This window comes from Diadema antillarum, unplaced genomic scaffold (assembly GCF_040938485.1).
Source record: "Diadema antillarum isolate AM-2024a unplaced genomic scaffold, OU_Dant_1.0 seq00002016_RagTag, whole genome shotgun sequence".
Classification (NCBI taxonomy): domain Eukaryota; kingdom Metazoa; phylum Echinodermata; class Echinoidea; order Diadematoida; family Diadematidae; genus Diadema; species Diadema antillarum.
In genome coordinates this window covers 1,520-20,223 of record NW_027272671.1, presented here as the reverse complement: position 1 = coordinate 20,223, position 18,704 = coordinate 1,520, and the positions used below count along the sequence as shown (strand labels likewise).

The window sequence follows — 18,704 nt, the reverse complement described above, 5'->3', positions numbered from 1 at the left end:
GATAGTTGCACTATTTTTTCTTCTTCTTCATCTTCGTTTTTCTTTTCACATTCATAGCGTGATTTTTGAGGAAGAGAAAAAAAAATGAAACGAAAGGAAATAGTGCAACGATGCAAACCTTCACTTTAGTTACATGATGAATAACAACAATTATGTCATTCCCCATGAAGAAAGAAAATATGATTTCGGACACTGGAAGTCACATTTTCAGCACCGCAACGTTAAGCTATAAACGCAGCTTTGATACCGCGATGCCGTTTTGTTATAGTTGCATCAATATTTTCTTCTTTTTCTTTTCTTTTTCTAGAACTTCTTCCATTGCTTATTTTTTCTTCTTAATCGTGTGAGACTTGAAATAAAAAAAAGAAACGCACAAAAATAAAGGATGAAAGCGATGCAAACTTGCACTTTATTACGTGACTAGTATCAACAATATTACAGTATAGAAAAGATAATTACGAAGACTTTTAGTCACATTTTCAGCGACGCAAAGTTAACGTAAACGCAGCTTCTATCGAATGGCGGGTTGACGCTTCGCTATAGTTGCACCAATATTTTCCTCCTCTTTCTTTTCTATTTCTTCAAATCAGCGCAATCCTTGAAATAAAGAAAAGAAACGCAAAAGAAAGTGTAAAAAGTGATGCAAACCCATACTTTATCAAGTGGTAGGTATCCAAAAGAAAAGATGATTTCGCAGACTATAAGTTACATTTTCAGCGACGCAGAGCTAGGCTAAACGCAGCGTTGTATAGTGCGATACCGCTCCGTTAGTTCTACCTATATTTCCTTCCATTTTTCTTTGCTTATTTTTTTTCAAAATAATGTGACTCTTAAAATAAAAAGAAACACAAAAGAAAGTATACGAAGCAATGCAGACTCACACTTTATTAAAAGTATTCACTATTTATTATTGTCATAAAAGAAAATATAATTTCGGAGACTTCAAGTCACACTTTCATCGGCGCAAAGTTAAGTTAAACGCAGCGTTGTTTGGTTTTTTTTTTGTACCTCAACATGCTGTTTTCTCTTCTAAATTGCTCGATTCTTGAAATTAGAACAAAAACGCAAGGATTAAATGGAACGGCAAACTTACACTTTAGTAACGTGATGAATATCGATAATTTTGTCGAAAAAAAAACCAAGATAATTCCTGACTCCCGAAGTCATTTCACAAATGCAGCGTTGATAGTGCAATAACGCTTCGCGAGTTTCATTATTTTTCTTCTTTCTCTTCTTCATTTCCTCCCTTGTGTACGTCTTCAAAATGGCGTGATCTTGAAAAAAAAAAACAGAGAAATAAACGAAAGGATAAAATGCGATGCAACCATATACTTTAGTTACGTGATAAGTATCAAGAATACATATCTATTATAAACGGACGGATGATTTCGGACACTTTTAGTAACATTTTTTAGATACGAAGTTGTAACGTTATAACGCAGCGTCGACAGCGCGATGTCGCACCAATGTTGTCCCTTTCCCTTGTTGTTTTTTTTGTGTGTGTGTGTGTGGCATGCTTCTCTCGCGCACGCGCATTTCGGTGTGTAAGCGCCGTTTCTTCCCTCGACGACCCGACCACGTGTTCAGTTTGAGCCACCACGCGTAAATATTTCAAACGACCTGACGGCACTTTTCCGCCACGGGTACTTCATTTTTTTGGCGAGGACGCTGTCAGGCCACGTATACGTGAACATACATTGTACAAGATATTGCCAGCCGGGAATACGTCTTTCAAGTGACTGTGATGGCGCTATGCAACTTCAAATCAGCCGGGTTGGTTCAATCAATATACAGTTCAAAGATATATCGGGAATCGTTTAGTCCAGATTCCATTTTCATTTTCAGTTTTAAACTACAAAATTGTACACATTTGAAAAAAATAAATGCAGGATTTCTACACTCATTGTCTCAAGGTGTGATCAACAATAACAACGCGGAGGAAGTACGGAAGTGACAAATGATGGTGCGTGTCTGCGCTCCCGACATTGTAACAAAATCTCCAGTTCTGAACAAGTTCGACTGTGATGAAATCAACCTTGTGCAAGTTCTTCTGAAATGTATAGATTAAAGATTTTTGCAAAGGTGTACATTAGTTATAAACCTATATTTCATTTTGTAACTTTTTTTCCATGCATATGTGTACTTGTTATATCGCCACTGTCTGCCGCTTTTGTGACAAATTTTCTCGTGATTGAGTGAATATGTGTGTGTGCATGTGTGTGTGTGTATTTACTGTAGATGGTATACTAGAATCCCGATATCCTCCCATGTCGATTCTTTGTATGCCTGCGTTTCAATGAGGAAAAGCAATGCCAAGTATTCTTCCCGTCTGTTATCTCTTTATCCACTGTCAAAACAATTATTTTCATTATTTCACTGCAATTACATTCATTCACACTTTAAATCCGAGGTATTAGGTCACTGTTTGCGCGTTCCCGATTAGTAAAGCTAGTACCTCCTTGGTGAAGCATGAACTGAGTCACACTGATATGCGCTGTAAACTCTGGCAAAACTGCCTCCCGCCTTATCCAGTTGGCATGGATCATTTGGTTTTCTGCGCAATTTCTAGTAGAACATACTGTTTTACAAGGATCACGAGGCGCGCCTCCTGTCTTACCAAGGAGGTATTAGCTTTACCAAGCGGGAACGCGCAAACAGTGACCTTGTCGTGCAAAATACCTCGGATATGGCATTCGTAACAACCCTAGTACACCAACCACCGCGCTTTCGCCCGTTCTTTGTTACCGGGAACATCTGTAAGATGAAACGAATGAATACATGAAACACAGTAAAGGTGAAGGCTGCTGTGAGAGGGTACTATAGAAACATTTCTTTATAACGAGATCATGATTTAAAAAAAAAGAATATTTTAAACCTTTTTGTGACGATTGCCGGAATGCCAAGCGTGCCAAGAGTCGGGCAGACATAACGGTTGTACCCTTATCAGCTGTTCGTAAAGCTGATGAGGACCCTGATTTTAGTAGTCATTCGTTGAGCAATCAAGGGAAGTGCAACTGGGACTTTATTTCTTTATGTATTCATGAATAAACGTAAAAATGTATATGTATGTTTATATATATTGTAACGAAACTCGGTGGAACCGATTCGATTTAACCGTTTCGATTATAATTTGTTATGATCGATTGTGCCTATAGCATAGAAAGGGGGCACTATCAAAACGTTGGGCAAATGCTGTAAGGTGGTAATGCATCATTATGAGTTTAAACATTTATTATCTAATATGTGGTTACTTGTTTGTCATGGGCAAGTTTGGATTATTTTAATACCAACTCCGGTTTAGACCGATGATACATGCCGAATTATAGTAACCATGTACAACAAAGACAGTTAAAATATATAATCGTTGTACGAATTTGATAACCACGCCAACATTGTAAATAATTTGAAGCATTACTGCGGGTGTTTATTGTGTCACTCACGGCCGTGCGGGATTGCCTCCTCGTTCCGCGATAGGAGGAGAGGCATGTAAAGTGGCCATTATGCGACATAGTCCGCAACAAGTAGCCCGTGTATGATTCATTTCCAATGTGTTGTTATTGTTCACTTCTTTATGTAATGAACTGTACATATGTTCCTGAACTGCTGTCTTCACTGTGTCTTCTTGAGAGTTCTACCACGGTACAACAGCTTGGAGAGTGGTGGCACATGTCCCTGAGAAGACCAACTAGTAAGCCGTTGGATTTCGGGTATATTGGTAATGTGACTTGTCGCTTAGTCCGTACCCAATCCAAGTTCCAGCCGTTGCCGTTGGATTTCGGGTATATTGGTAATGTGACTTGTCGCATAGTCCGTGCCCAATCCAAGTTCCAGTCGTCGCCGATGGATTTCGGGAATAGTGGTAATGTGACTTGTCGCATATGCCCTGTGCCCAATCCAAGTTCCAGTCGTCGCCTGAGGAAGTTGGTAACGGTGCGATACAGCACTTTACCCCGTGCCATCAACGATACCTGTGCCACCATATGGTTGTGAAAGGTGTTCCACGTTAGCGTGACTGAGTTGGTAGCAAAAGTTGGTAGCAAAAGCTGGTAACAGAATTTGGTAGTAGAACTTGGTAGCAAGAGTTGGTAGCAAAAGTTGGTAACAAAATAAGTGTTACCAATTTAACATCCTCTACAAGTGACGCTTGGGAGTGACATGCTTAAGTGATGCTGAACTTGGTATGTGTGCCGCTTGTGTTGGTGAGCTGCTTCTGACACAACATAATACATGGTAGCATAAAGACTAGTGTAGTTAATAATTTAAAGGGATCGTTGTAAATTGCAACAAAACGAACCCCGCCTACTCGGCCATCCTGACACGGCTCGCGGAGACATTTGTACAGACAGTCAAATACACTCACTTAATTCACGACGAGAAGGCGAGTTCGTCACAATATATATATATATATATATATATATATATATATATATATATACACACTCAGCAAAAAAAGTAAGTTCCCCCTAGCATTTGTGGACATATCTCAAAAAGTATTCAACCGATTTTCATAATTCAAACGGAATTGGATAAAAAATTTTATTACTCATAACATGAGTGGCAAATCATTGCCACCAGATGTCATTATTGGTGTGAAAAAATGCATTTTATGTCAAAATGCATGGAAACAAAAGTTGCACTTTAGTGATTTGCAATGACTTTTACACAAATAATCAAACAATCACTCATGATTCTGAACATTTAAGCATGGGTTATTGCATATTTCTCTGTCTCTTTCTTTTCATGAGCATACAGTGAAGTATTTGATAATTGATAATGTCCACCATCCGCTTCAATGACCAGCCGGCATCTCCTCCTCATACTATTAACTAAAGTTTGTACTCGGCGCTGCTCAATGTTATCCCATGCTCTCTGCAAGATGCGCTATTCTTGCAGTGAAGTGTCATCTTTCAACTTCTTGCTCGCTTTTCACTTAATTATATCCCAAATATTCTCTACTGGATTACAGTCAGGGTATCTTTCAGACCACTCCATACGTTCGATGCAATTTCCCTCAACAAACTGATCTACAACTTGAGTGCATGATGCAAAATGGCCATAGGCACGTTAATGTGATCAACCCAAATTGGAATTACAAATCACATGGCTTCTACCAACATTTTCATATTGAAAAGGCCTATTGTTCAAAAAGTATGCATATCATCTGTTTAATAGGGAAGCACATTGTACCTGAAGAAATTCCTGAGAATTACACAATTTAAAAAGATCATTTGCTGACCCACATAGGAAATGTATACAATATGCTTCCTATGGCCTAAAGTGCAACTTTTTTTCCCATGCATTTTGACATAAAATGCGATTTTTTTTTTTACACCAATAATGATATCTGGTGGCAATGATATGCCATTCATGTTATGAGTAATGAAATTCCCTATCTATTCCCTTTCGAATTATGAACATCCGTAAAATATTTTCTGAGATATATCCAAAAATGTTAGGGGGGAACTTACTTTTTTTTGCTGAGTGTATATATATATATATATATATATATATATATATATATATATATATATATAATAAATAAAAAATAAATAATAAATCATTTATTAAGCGCAGAAACTATGTCTATATATTCTGCTGCGCTTCAAGAGCTCTTATATTCCTATGTTGCACAATGCTGCATGGGAAGTACAAGAAGAAATAGGTCCATGCTAAAACAAGAAAATGTTCACTTTGGATTTAAAACGATCTAAAGTCTGACATCTCCGAATGTCTAATGGTAATCTATTCCATAACCTAGAGGCTGCACAAGAAAATGATCGGTCACCTATAAAGGTAACTTTTGTTTTGATTTGGGGTATCTGCAATATAAATCTATCATTTGTCCTGTGGAGATTTGGCTATGAGTCTGAGATTTAAAGTCCAATAATTCACTGATAGGCTATAACTATAGGGGCCTGACCATTCAGAGCTTTATAAACCAGCATCAATATCTTAAAATCAATTCTTTGGCGAATGGGCAGCCAGTGCAATTCCTTTAAAAGTGGTGTAACATGAGCAAATCTTGGGAGATTACAAATCAATCTTACACATGTGTTTTGATCCCGCTGCAACTTAACTATCTGTGAATCCGGTAATCCGTACAACAGACTGTTACAATAATCTAATTTGCTAATAACACATACGTGGACAATAGTCTTCATGCTTTCCTGATCGAAATATTTACGGATGCGTCTCAAATTATATATCATAAAATTATGATATGCTGATTTACATACACCAGTAACCTGAGATTCCATATTCAAATGGGTATCAAAACACACCCCAAAGTTTCTCACATTATTGGATGGTTTTATAATAGTATTGTTGGGACCGCCGAGTTGGTACCCAAGACAGTTAGAGTTAAACTCTATAAGGACGTACACAAGAAGAAACCAGGCAACCAGTCATTTCGATGGTTCATGTCTCAAAAGTAGTGTTTTATTCCAGCTCGCAAGATCACATAACTATCACACGCCAGTGCTCATTCCAAGACTGCTTTTTACTCCAGTCAGCGTCCCAAGATATACTCCTCAACACTCACTCTTAATTTCTTACATTATCAAAGCATCACTCATCACCTTCTTGTATACAACGACTGTCTTCTATACAGTGACCGTTACCAATGACCATTTGTGGTCTGGTCTGGGGACAGGGAGTCTACTTGGGGGTGATAAACTCTAGGGGGCTCGTCCGTGGTTAGGGGAAAGGAAGAACCACAGATACAAACAATGTTCTCAGTTAATGTGTCCGCCCATAAGACTTGCCCTACCAACTTTCAAGTGGAGTCCCAATTTGCCTAACTCTGGGACCGTAACAGTATCAGCGAGTGATATACCATTTGATTCAAATTTAGAGACTTGCCGTGGAGTGCCAATGACTAACAATTCCGTTTTCTTATCATTTAACATCATTTTGTTTTGTAATGTCCAGGTTCTAATGTACTCGATACATGATTCTAACACAGTTATGCAGTAGTATTCGTTTGGTGTGTTAGGGCAGAATGACAAATATATTTGTGTGTCATCTGCATAACAGTGACAGGGGATAGCAGGAAACTCCTTTTCAATATTTGTGAGGAGTCTACTTGTGTACAATGTAAACAGTAGGGGACCTAAACGTGACCCCTGTGGGACACCAAAAGGTACCGTGAACACATCAGAGACAATGTCTTCCATTTCAACTGTCTGTTTTCTACCAAGACAAATAAGAGTCAATCCATTCCAGAACTTTACCGTCAATCCAAAAATGAATTTTCAGAGTTTTCAATAGGCAGGAATGATCGATAGTGTCAATATATATATATATATATATATATATATATATATATATACATATTATTATTATTACTATTATTATTATTATTATTATTATTATTACGGAATGAGGGAAATTCGTGACACGGAATCAAATCATCATCACACGAAAACTTAAAGTCATGAAAACTTTGTTCCTCCCTCTATATTCCTCGGACGGCATGGTCCCAGCCTCGCTCGAAATTGAGCCATCTTCCTTTCACATCGGCCCAACAGGCCACACCTCCTTTGTATAAATGCATATTCATGACATATCTCCCCCACAGAAGAAAGTTTGCCTATCTTTGATGGTCAACACTTTCTAACAAAAATAGAAATGCATATGCGCTACTGTATTTGATTTACTTACTTATAACACAACGTACAACGTATGCATGTGTACACTGGTACTTTCCAGTCGGATTATCAAACGAATAAAATCGTTAGCTAAACTACTAAGCTGTGCAGGCTTCAAACGACCGATTAAACACATAGAATCGATCGTTTCTAAAAATCGATAAATTTCATTGATCGATCTATACTTAACATCGATTTTACATCAGCTGGCGCCTGCACCGGTTTATTGCCGCTTGGTCTATTCCCACTTGGTCTAATTACCAGCTGGGCTAACACCATTCGGGCTAAACCCAATTGGTCCACTTCTCACTTGGTCTACTTGCCACATGGTGTAATAACCAGTTGGTCTAATGACCACTAGGACTAATCGTCACTTTGTCTAATTCCCATTTTAGTCTAATTGCCGGTTGGTCTAATTTATTATTTTGCCACTAGGTCTAATTGCTCTTGGTCTAATATCAGTTCGTCTAATGTTCAGTTGGTCTAACACCAGTTGGTCTATTGCCAGTTGGTCTTTTCCACTTGGTCTAATAACCAGTTGGTCTAATAACCACTTGGGCTAATTCTCACTTGGCCTAATTTACAATTAGTCTATTTTTATTTACTTTAATAGCCACTTGGTATGATTGCCAGTTCGTCTAATCATCATTTGGTCTAATTCCCACTTTTGCTTATGACGAGTTGGTCTAATGACCTGTTGGGCTACCACAGACTCTAGGCTACTGAGTCTACGTGTCGATTAATATGGTAATTAAGTTGGCTCAAAAACAGATTTATGTTGTAACACCTTTATTTTGTAGTAATGTTCTTCGATGGCGTAATCGGTGTTACATTGGTATCAAACGTTTTCTCGACGCTCCAAAGAAAGGACCAAGAGACCAGTTCATGTACATGTGCAATCCAGGCTGTTTATTTATTCGAAGAAATGTCCACTTTGGAATATGACAGCAATTATGATAACGGTATTAATATCCCAGGCGACGATGGAATATGCCAGATTTAACAGATACAGTATTTGATGTAATAGGTGTAATAGGTGCTCCCTATCCGACGGCCATATATTGCCGCGTGTTTTATCGACTTGAAACAGTCCCACATGAATAAGGTCGTCAACATGTCCACCATGCCTGTCCACGCACATCTGTACTCTACCCCTCATGGCTCCTACTAGGAAAACTCTTTGCTGTGTTGTTAGCTGCATGGGCAGACACGCAACTGAAAGCATGTACTTAAAACCGTATTCATTCTCATTGAGAAATTTGGTGAAAGAATTTCTAATGAGCCCTTCCTTTGTTAACAAACGTAGCAGCATCCTTTCAAATCTTGATGACCGTTTATACTGTGCAACTCAAATTTTAAACTCTCCTTGCTCGTCAATGCATACACTTTAAATGTCATAATAAAAGAGGAAGATATAAACTTTATGATGATATATATATATATATATGACACGAATTGTTCTATTTTACTGGGAAAATAACAGACAATTCCAGTTTCCTTTTTATTGGGACGCACTGTATATTCACGCCTGTGGTTCCGTCGAAAACAATTAAAAAAGCGCAATTATATACCATTTTGGATGCTCTGAAATACAAGTCTTATAGACAATTTTTTTGAAAAAGTCCCTGGTGTGGGAGGGGTGTTGGAGTGGGTGTGGGAGGGGGATACCCCCCCCCCCCTCAACTCTGCAATGATCAGTTGTGTATTAGGTTGCTGTAAGATGGCTGTAAGATAAAAACACACGCATGTGTGTGTATCATAGGGTTGTATAATATATAACAGTCGTTAACACTTCCTCTTTTAAATCCATGGTTATGTTTCTTATCTAGACCAAGTGGCATTAGACTAAGTGAGAATTAGACGAAATGGGAATTAGACCAAGTGACGATTAGCCCAAGTGGTAATTATACTAAGTGGTAGTTAGACCAAATGACAATTAGACGAAATGGAAGTTGGACTAGGGTGATATGTAGACCAAGTGATAGTAGCCGAAATGGGTGTAGCCCAAATGAATATTAGACCAAGTGGCATGTAAACAAAGTGAATATTAGACCATGTGGAAATTAGACGTAGTGGCAATTAGCCGAAGTGGAAATTAGACCAAGTGGTGTTAGACTAACTGAGAATTAGACTAAGTGGTATTAGCCGAACTGGTCATTAGACGAACGGATATTAGACCAAGTGAAAATTAGACGAAATGGTAAATAGACGAAGTGGATGTAGCCCAATTGGGTTTAGCCCGAATGGTGTTAGCCCACCTGGTGATTAGACCAAGTGGTAATAGCCCAACCGATAATTTACCGGTGCGTAGTGGCTGACCACCGACTACGGAGTGTGCAACTTAAAGGCACAATGCACTTAAAGGGCAATGCTAAATCATACATACATAATCATACCGTATACCACATTACGTACAGCTATTTAGTCACATATGCAATCTGTACAAGAACCTATGTGGCGGATCCTAGTACGACAATCCGACTGCGGTCTCCAGCATTTGTACTAAAATGAATATAATTCTTAATATATAATCTAATAAAGTCATAACATAATGCACTGGAGATTGATGGTCAAGTCTCCCCCAGTCGTTTTTCCCAACGGAAAAATATATTTCTTACATATTTTTCGGAGATTTTTTGAGTACAGTTAAACTCGCCTATCAAGTCGACGTCGCATATGTGGAATAATCGCGCAAGTCGATGATTTTAAAAAGTCCCGATTTTTCCCAATTGACTTACGTGTATTACTTCACGCACAAGTCGAATTTTGTAAGTCGAATACTCGCCTAAGTCGATGAAATTCCAAGAACACTTTCACGGAAAAACCATTGAATTCACTGTACCTATGTCGAATAAGATTTTATTGTGTAATAAATCACTGTCAAAATCACGAGACGACAGATTTTGTTTACATACAGTGATATACCAAAAGAAACTTTGCGTTAATAAACATTAACGTTTCATTAACGCAAGCGGTTTCACCTGAATCGTTAGTAACGCAAACTAACGATCGGGAAAATTAACGTTTGTAGTAACGATGAGTAACGATCCCTAGCGCAAATCAACGATGTTTCGTTAACATTAACGATAGGTAACGCAAGAACTTACGCGAGATTTTGGGTTTGAAACGAGACCTGGTGAAAGGACGACGTAGCCCCTGCCGAGTGTAGCGATTTATGCCTTATATTTAGCGGAGTCTTTTCCCGAATCGAATCACGATTTCGCGAATGGTTAATTTGCGACCGGGGTCGCCAAAAACGCACGCCGGGCCACCAAAAAAGCCAAATATTTACCTTCAGTTTCGGAAATGAACAGCGGTAACAATCGGCTCCATAAGATGCTAGAATAAATGTCAGATGTTTGCTCTTAATTTTGGAAATGAATAACGGTAATATTCGACTCCGTATAATGCTAAAATAAATGTCGGATGTTTGCTTATACTTTTGGAAATGAATAATGGTAAGATTCAGTTCCGTACGGTGCTAAAATTAATGTCAGATATGTGATTTTGCGTTCGGAAATGAATAAGGATAAAACACGGCTCCGGAAGATGCTGAAATAAATGTCGAATGTTTGCTTTGACATTCGGATATGAATAATTATGATATTCAACTCCATACGATGATAAAATAAATGCCGGATGTGTACTTTTACGTTCGAAAGTAAAAAACAATAACATTCAGCTCCGGAAGATGCTAAAGAAAGTGTCGAATTATCCCTTTGACGTTCGGAAATGAATAACAATAATAATCAACTTCGTACGATGATAAAATAAATGCCGGATGTGTACTTTTACGTTCGAAAGTAAATAACAATAACGTTCAGCTCCGGAAGATGCTAAAGTAAATTTCGAATTATCCCTTTGACGTTCGGAAATGAATAACAATAATAATCAACTTCGTACGACGATGAGATGAATGTCGGATGTTTGCTTTTACTTTCGAGAGTAAATAGCAATAACATTCGGCTCCAGAAGATGCTAAAATAAATGTCAGATGATTGTTTTTACATTCGGAAGTGAATAGCAGTAATATTCTTCTCCATACGATGTTAGATAATTTCGAAATGAATAACAGTAACATTTAGCTGCGTATGATGGTAATGTTAATGTTTGATAGTTGCTTTGACGTTCGGAAATGAATAACAATAGTACTCAACTCCGTCCGATGATAAAATAAATGTCTGATGTTTGCTTTTATGTTCGAAAGTAAATAGCAATAACATTCAGCTCCGGAAGATGCTAAAATAAATGTTGAATGTTTGCTTTGGCGTTCGGAAATGAATAACAATAGTATGCAACTCAGTACGATGATGAAGTAAATGCCGGATGTTAGCTTTTACGTTCGAAAGTAAATAGCAATAACATTCAGCTCCGGAAGATGCTAAAATATATGTCGAATGATCCCTTTGACGTTCGGAAATGAATAACAATAATATTCAACTCCGTACGATGATGAAATAAATGCCGAATGTTCGCTTTTACGTTCGAAAGTAAATAGCATGTAGAAGATGCCAAAGTAAATGTCAGATTATTGCTTTTACGTTCGGAAGTGAATAGCAGTAACATTCTGCTCCATAATTAAGATGTTAAAATAAATATCAGACATTTGTTATTTAACATTTCGAAATGAACAACAATGATATTCAGCTGCGTTTTATGGTGAAGTAAATGTCGGATGTCTGCCTTGACGTTCGAATATGAAAAACAGTATAACATTCGGCTCATTACGATGCTGAAATAATTGTCAGATGATTCATTTCACTTTCGGAAGTGGACAGCAGTAACATTCGGCTCCTTACGATCACGAAATAAATGTCGGGTGTTTGCTTTTGAATATGGAGATCGAATAACGGTAACATTCTGCTCCGTATAGATCCTAAAATAAGTAACAGATTGATTCTTTTACCTTTGGAAATGATTAACGGTATCAATCGGCTCAGTTAGATGATAAAATAAAAAGCGGATATGTGCTTTCACGTTCGGAAATGAATAAGGATGATATTCAGCTCCGTAAGATCCTAGAATGAATGTCGGTTGCTTGTTTTTAAATTTGAAAATGATTAACGGTAACATTTGGCTCCAGAAGGTGTTAAAATACTTGTAAATGGTGGATGATTGCTTTCACAATCAGAAATAAATAACGGTAACTTTCGGACCGAACGTAAGATTTAGTTTTGCTTGTTTTTTTTTTTTCTTTCCCACCAAAAAAAAAATGAAATCAGTCATTTTGGTGGCCCAATCGGGCCACCAAAATAAAAATTAATGTGGAGCCCTGGCCTGCATCAATGTGGATAAAGTGTCTTGCTGAAGGGCAAATATCGGGCACACAGCTCCAGCTCTCGGCTCCAGAGTAGAAAGCGCACATGTACATTATACATAAAATTATGTACGTGTGGTGTAACTGTAAGTCGATTTTTTTTCGACTTACGCACAAGTCGAAAATCGCCTAAGTCGATGTGTTTTGCTCAGTCCCGAGAAGATATGCGAGTTTAACTGTATTTTCTTTAAAATTGCATATTTTTGTGATATTTTTAGGAAAAATACTCTAAAAATAGCATATTTTATTCATACTTTTTAATACTCTGAAAATTGCATATTTGGGGGATATTTTTTCGAGTCTTCAGCTGAGATGAATATATTTTCTATGTTTTTTTATTTTCCCTATAAACGTTCTTGACAGTTTGTAAAAATACTCTAAAAGTAGGACATTTTGGGGGTATTTTTGTTAAATTTGAAATGCTATTCATATTTGTTTCTGTATTTTTAAGTTTAATTAAAACAAATTAATAAACAAACCATTAAAATATGCTTTAAAATCAAAAATGTGGTAAAACTGTGGTAAAGGTGAATTCAGTTGGTACAAATTGAAGTCAGATGACATTTTAAGTAGCAAACTATTATGTAGACCAGGTATGTATAATACTCTTGTGTGAGTATATACATATATATATATATACATATATATACATATATATATATATATGTATATATATATATATATATATATATACGGATACTTACTTAGAGACCCAATCCTGCTGAGTTGTGCTAATCCCAGGTTATCTCTCCGGGTACCGTTTTTTCGTAAAAACCAGAGGACTCATAGTATGTAGCCTTCATTAAAGACGTATAGAATACATCCAGTGGTTGGGTCTCAAGAGTATGCGTGTCACCATACCAAGATCATTAATAGATAGGACTAGTGCAGGTACTCTGTACAGCATAATGTACACACTACGGTTGATGCCAATGGATATTGTGACGCAATGTCACGTGCTATCAAGCACCACCATACCCCCAAACGCACCAATATCTCCGAAAGACACCTTCTCGAGCAGATAAAGTCATGAAGACAGCTTGCCTTCTCTTTTCATGAAATTGTACTTTCTAAATTTATTGCATATCCTGCTTTGGAGAAAGATAAAAAAAGATGTTAATTTCAAATCAGAAAGCTATAGTTAGAGTGTTTATTGGTTTGAATGAAAACTGGGTAACTTACGATCAAAAATAGTGTTATCATTGCCATGTAAGATCCCATTGCATAATCTGTAATCAAGTACCTATTGACTTTTGCTTGGGAAATGAAAAATAAATCTCAGTCATCATTAAGAAAAAAAAATGGAGGACAGAGAAGGCTAAAAGGGCATCATTCATGCTTGTAAAGAATATTACTCGACTTAAAGGTCTCACAAAAGGCACTAGAAAAGAGAATCTTAAGTCAGTCCTGTGAAACACAATGCAATGGATAGTGAATTATGAAAGAAAATACGGCACAAAACCACCTCTACCTGAAAAAAAAAAATGTTTTCCAAGACTTATGGGTTAAACGTAGATATTGTAGTTTTATCTTTGCATGTTACATTACATTTACTCCATAGAAAAACACCAGCAGGAAACACGTTCATAGCCAGTTTCATTCATTTATTTGGTACACGACGGGTCGTATACAAGTACGTGTATTTTGTCTCTGGGTTAAGGTTAAATTAAATTATGTTGAATAGATCAGCATATATGTCAAAGTAATTTGAATCATTCTCTCCAATACGCAAACGCTGTGTGATTTGACTTCTCATTACTTTACATGTTCAACATGCATGACACACATACTAGGTAAATCAACTAAGGTCTTTTCTTTTGATCAGCACACTGAAATGGACATCTTTGTGGAAAAAAAATTACCGTTTAAAGAATATTTTGAAGGATCAAGACTTCTTTAGAAATATTTGAAATCTTCTATCTCTCTAAATAAAATCGAGTGAAAATATTCACTCTTAAAAGAGTGAATACAAAAATCAGTGAATTTAGAGTGAAATTGGAGTAAATTTGGAGTGAAAATGTTCAGTTTTCACTCTTTTTCGAGTGACCTCAGGGATCTCTCGAAGATTTCGGAATGATCCCTGAGGTCACTCTAAAACGAGTGAAAATGAACATTTTCACTAAAAATTCACTCCAATTTCACTCTAAATTCACTCTATTTTGTATTCAGTCTTTTAAGAGTGAATATTTCACTCGATTTTTTTAGAGAGGGATATGGTATCAGGAGGAAAGTTACAATTAATATTCCTGACAAGAAGAATAACGAAAAGTCGCGATTTGCCTGGGAAAGAACTACATAATTTGATATGAATTACATTCATTGTTGACATTAGGAAATCTAGAGAAATATGAACTGTTTTTGTAATCTCAAATCAACAATTGGGTTTTGTTTGGGTACTTTTAAGAATCATATTATCGCCATCCCGTGTACCGACGCATTTCTGTTCTCGTGTACGCGTAGTTTAACTTCAAAAACTATTCTCAAAATTGTGATCCTTCTGGTGTTCTATTTCAAAAAAATTATAAGCACAAAAATAATGTTTCATTACCACCTGAGAGATGAGACATCTCTCTTGTGATTTGGTAAGGCTTAGAGGTTAAACGCTTTTATCGAAATGTTACTTCTTCTGAGCCTTTTGAGCAGATTTAGTGACTTTTCCACCAGAGCCGTCGTCCTTTTCCACAGACTTGATCACGCCAACGGCTACAGTCTGCTTCATGTCGCGGACGGCGAAACGTCCCAGCGGCGGAAACTCAGAGAAGGTCTCCACGCACATCGGCTTCGAGGGCACGAGTTTGACTATGGAGGCATCACCACTCTTGACCATCTTTGGGTTGTCCTCTAATTTCTTTCCCGACCGACGGTCAATCTTTTCCAGTAGAGTATCAAACTTGCAGGCGATGTGGGCGGTGTGGCAGTCGAGTACCGGAGAGTAGCCGGCGTGGATCTCACCAGGATGATTCATGATAATGACCTGTGTGCATAAGTACAAAAGATAAATTGGTGGCGATGTCAGTGATGGCAGTGGTTTTTAAGTGAACTCAAGTTCTGAAATTGAACACTGAAGAGGCAGCGAAATGTTGATTTCGTTGTTTTAAAACCTTTCTATGTTGTTGTTTCCATGAAGAAAGTAGACAATACAGTAGTTCGAGGTAGCCCTAAATATAGGAATCCGGCATTCACATAGTTTATAACTTTATAGATGATCATAACAAAGGGAACTTATGGACCCATGCGTCATGAGAAGCTTTGTTATAAACCATATAGTTAAGGCAGAGAATCCTCAGACTGAAATCAACGTTTCGGGTGAGAGAACTGTCTTTTAAAAAAATCATTACATAATGGGCAGATCGCATGATTGAGGGTCAAATCGTACAAGTGCAAAGACAAATCATGATACCACTATTAAAACTTGTCAAACATTTTTACTATCTAATGAGAATGTTTGACGAACACTATGACGAACACTATAACAGGGCTCGGCATCAGCCGTGAGGGGAAGGGTTACCAAAGTTTCAAATTTAGATATTTAAGGTGCCAGAATGGGCTACCAACGAAAAAGTAATGTTGTAATCATACCTTGTTGAAATGATATATAAACATGGGCGTAAATCCCGGGGGGGGGGGGGGGGGGTGGGGGATATATCCCCCCCCCCCCCCAGAAATGGAGGAGGGGGGATGGCCTGTACAATCATCCCCCCCCCCCCTGAAATTTGAGAAAAAATGGAGGAAGCAGAAATGTGATTGTATCAATTTTTGCATATTGCATGACGTTCGTACGCCCGCCTTCAGACAGGTAACAGAGCTGAACAGTATTCTATATCTTGTAGGATCGTAAATAATTTTCTCAAGCGCTCGCTTCGCTCGCTCGCGAAGAAAGTAATATCGACATAAGGTATGGTCCAGACGTTGACAACGTCAGATAGCATAGGCTTACGTGTAAACATGCTATGACGCGAGCAACTCGGGACTATCTCCAAATTATGTCCAAAAACAAACAAACAACAACAAAAACTATTCCGCCATTTTCCTGAATCATTCCTGAAACAATGATGACTCTGATACATCTATGGGCATACCCAAGGATGATCAGGGGCGTCGAATCTATCTCGGGGGGCAAAAGGGCATTTGCCCCACCCCTACGGAAATGTTGGGGGCAGACAAATCATGGAAAATTGACCAACTATACCGCCAGAACTATGCACCGGATCGTTGAATTGCAATGAGAAATATGCAAAAGCTCTGCTACCGGGTTCGGCACGTGCCCCCCCCCCCCCCCCCAATCCGCTGGTTTAAAAAAAAACTTACCAAAATGGTAATTCAAGGGTTAGTAAACGTCTTTTGAAATCGACATGAAAGGGTGATCATGAAAATAAAGATAAACTTTCTTTTTCTAAAATCTCTTTTAACCATAATAAATCCCGGGGGATGGGGGAATGAATCCCCCCCCCCCCCCCCGAAATGGAGGAGGGGAGATGGCCTGTACAATCATCCCCCTGAAATTTGAGGGGAAAATGGAGGAAGCAGAAATGTGATTGTATCAATTTTGGCATATTGCATGACGTTCGTACGCCAGACTTCAGACAGGTAACAGAGCTGAACGGTATTCTATCTTGTATATAGGATAATGTATACTTTCCCAAGCGCTCGCTCGCTTCGCTCGCGAAGAAAGTAATATCTACATAAGGTATGGTCTAGACGCTGACAACGTTGAATTGTGTAGGCCTACATGTAAACGTGCTATGACGTGAGCAACTCGGGACCATCTATTATGTACGAAAACAAACAAACGATAACAAAAACTATATCGCCATAATTGATACCCCCTCCATTTCCTGAATCATTCCTGAAACGATGACTCTGATGACTCAGTCAGGATACATCTATGGACATACCCAGGGATGGAATCTATCGGGGGTGGGGGGGAGCAAAGGGGCATTTGCCCCGCCCCTACGGTAGTGTTGGGGCCGACAAATCATTAATATTGTCTTACAACCAATTCCCGAGATGAGGACAAATGTCGAACTGTCTTTATGGAAAATTGTCCAAATACCGCCAGAACTATGCACCAAATCGTTGAATTGCAATCATAAACATGCAAAAGCTCCGCTACTGGCGCTACTGGATCCTTGTGTACACTTTTGAGATTGACGACTTCCCTAACCCAGTGGCGTAACTACGGGGGGGGGGGGGGGGGGGGCACGTGCCCCCATCCTCCCACCCCCCCTCCCCCATCCACCGGTAAAAAAAATACCTAAATGGTAATTCAAGAGTTAGTAAACTGTTTTTGAAATCGACATAAAGGGGTGATCAAGAAATAAGATATTTTTCTAAGATTTCTTTTAACCATAATCAAAGAGGTTATATAGTGTGAAACATTGTTCAAAAAGCCCGGAGCCGACAAAAGATTATGATTCAGCCTGATTCCTGGTTGGCATTCGGAATCAGGATGTGCGCAGTGTCAAAAGAGTCGCTGCAATGTTGCGCAAAGTCTCGATGTAGAATGTACACCTTTGTACTTTACGTTTCATTGTAATATTGTTATCAAAGCTAGATCATCGATTTGCGGTGTTGCTTCACATACTGCTCTATATCAAAATGCCTTGCATTGCCAATAATAAGACTTGACTTGGGCTATTTCCTAACTCTTTGATGTATATAAAACACGTACACACAAACAAACACAAACAATTAGGGGATGTTCTAAAGTGCAGATTCCCCCGCAGCTTCGCCGCTTA

At 38.2% G+C, this 18,704-nt stretch overlaps 1 protein-coding gene across 1 annotated transcript; it reads right to left on the bottom strand.

The window, feature by feature from the left end:
* Positions 1 to 15,583: 15,583 nt before the first annotated feature.
* Positions 15,584 to 15,940, bottom strand: LOC139713618 (uncharacterized; the record flags this gene model as incomplete). Its single annotated transcript, XM_071625324.1, has 1 exon — positions 15,584 to 15,940. A coding segment is annotated over one exon (357 nt), but the record flags the coding sequence as incomplete, so codon positions are not given.
* Between the last annotated feature and the right edge of the window lie 2,764 nt (positions 15,941 to 18,704).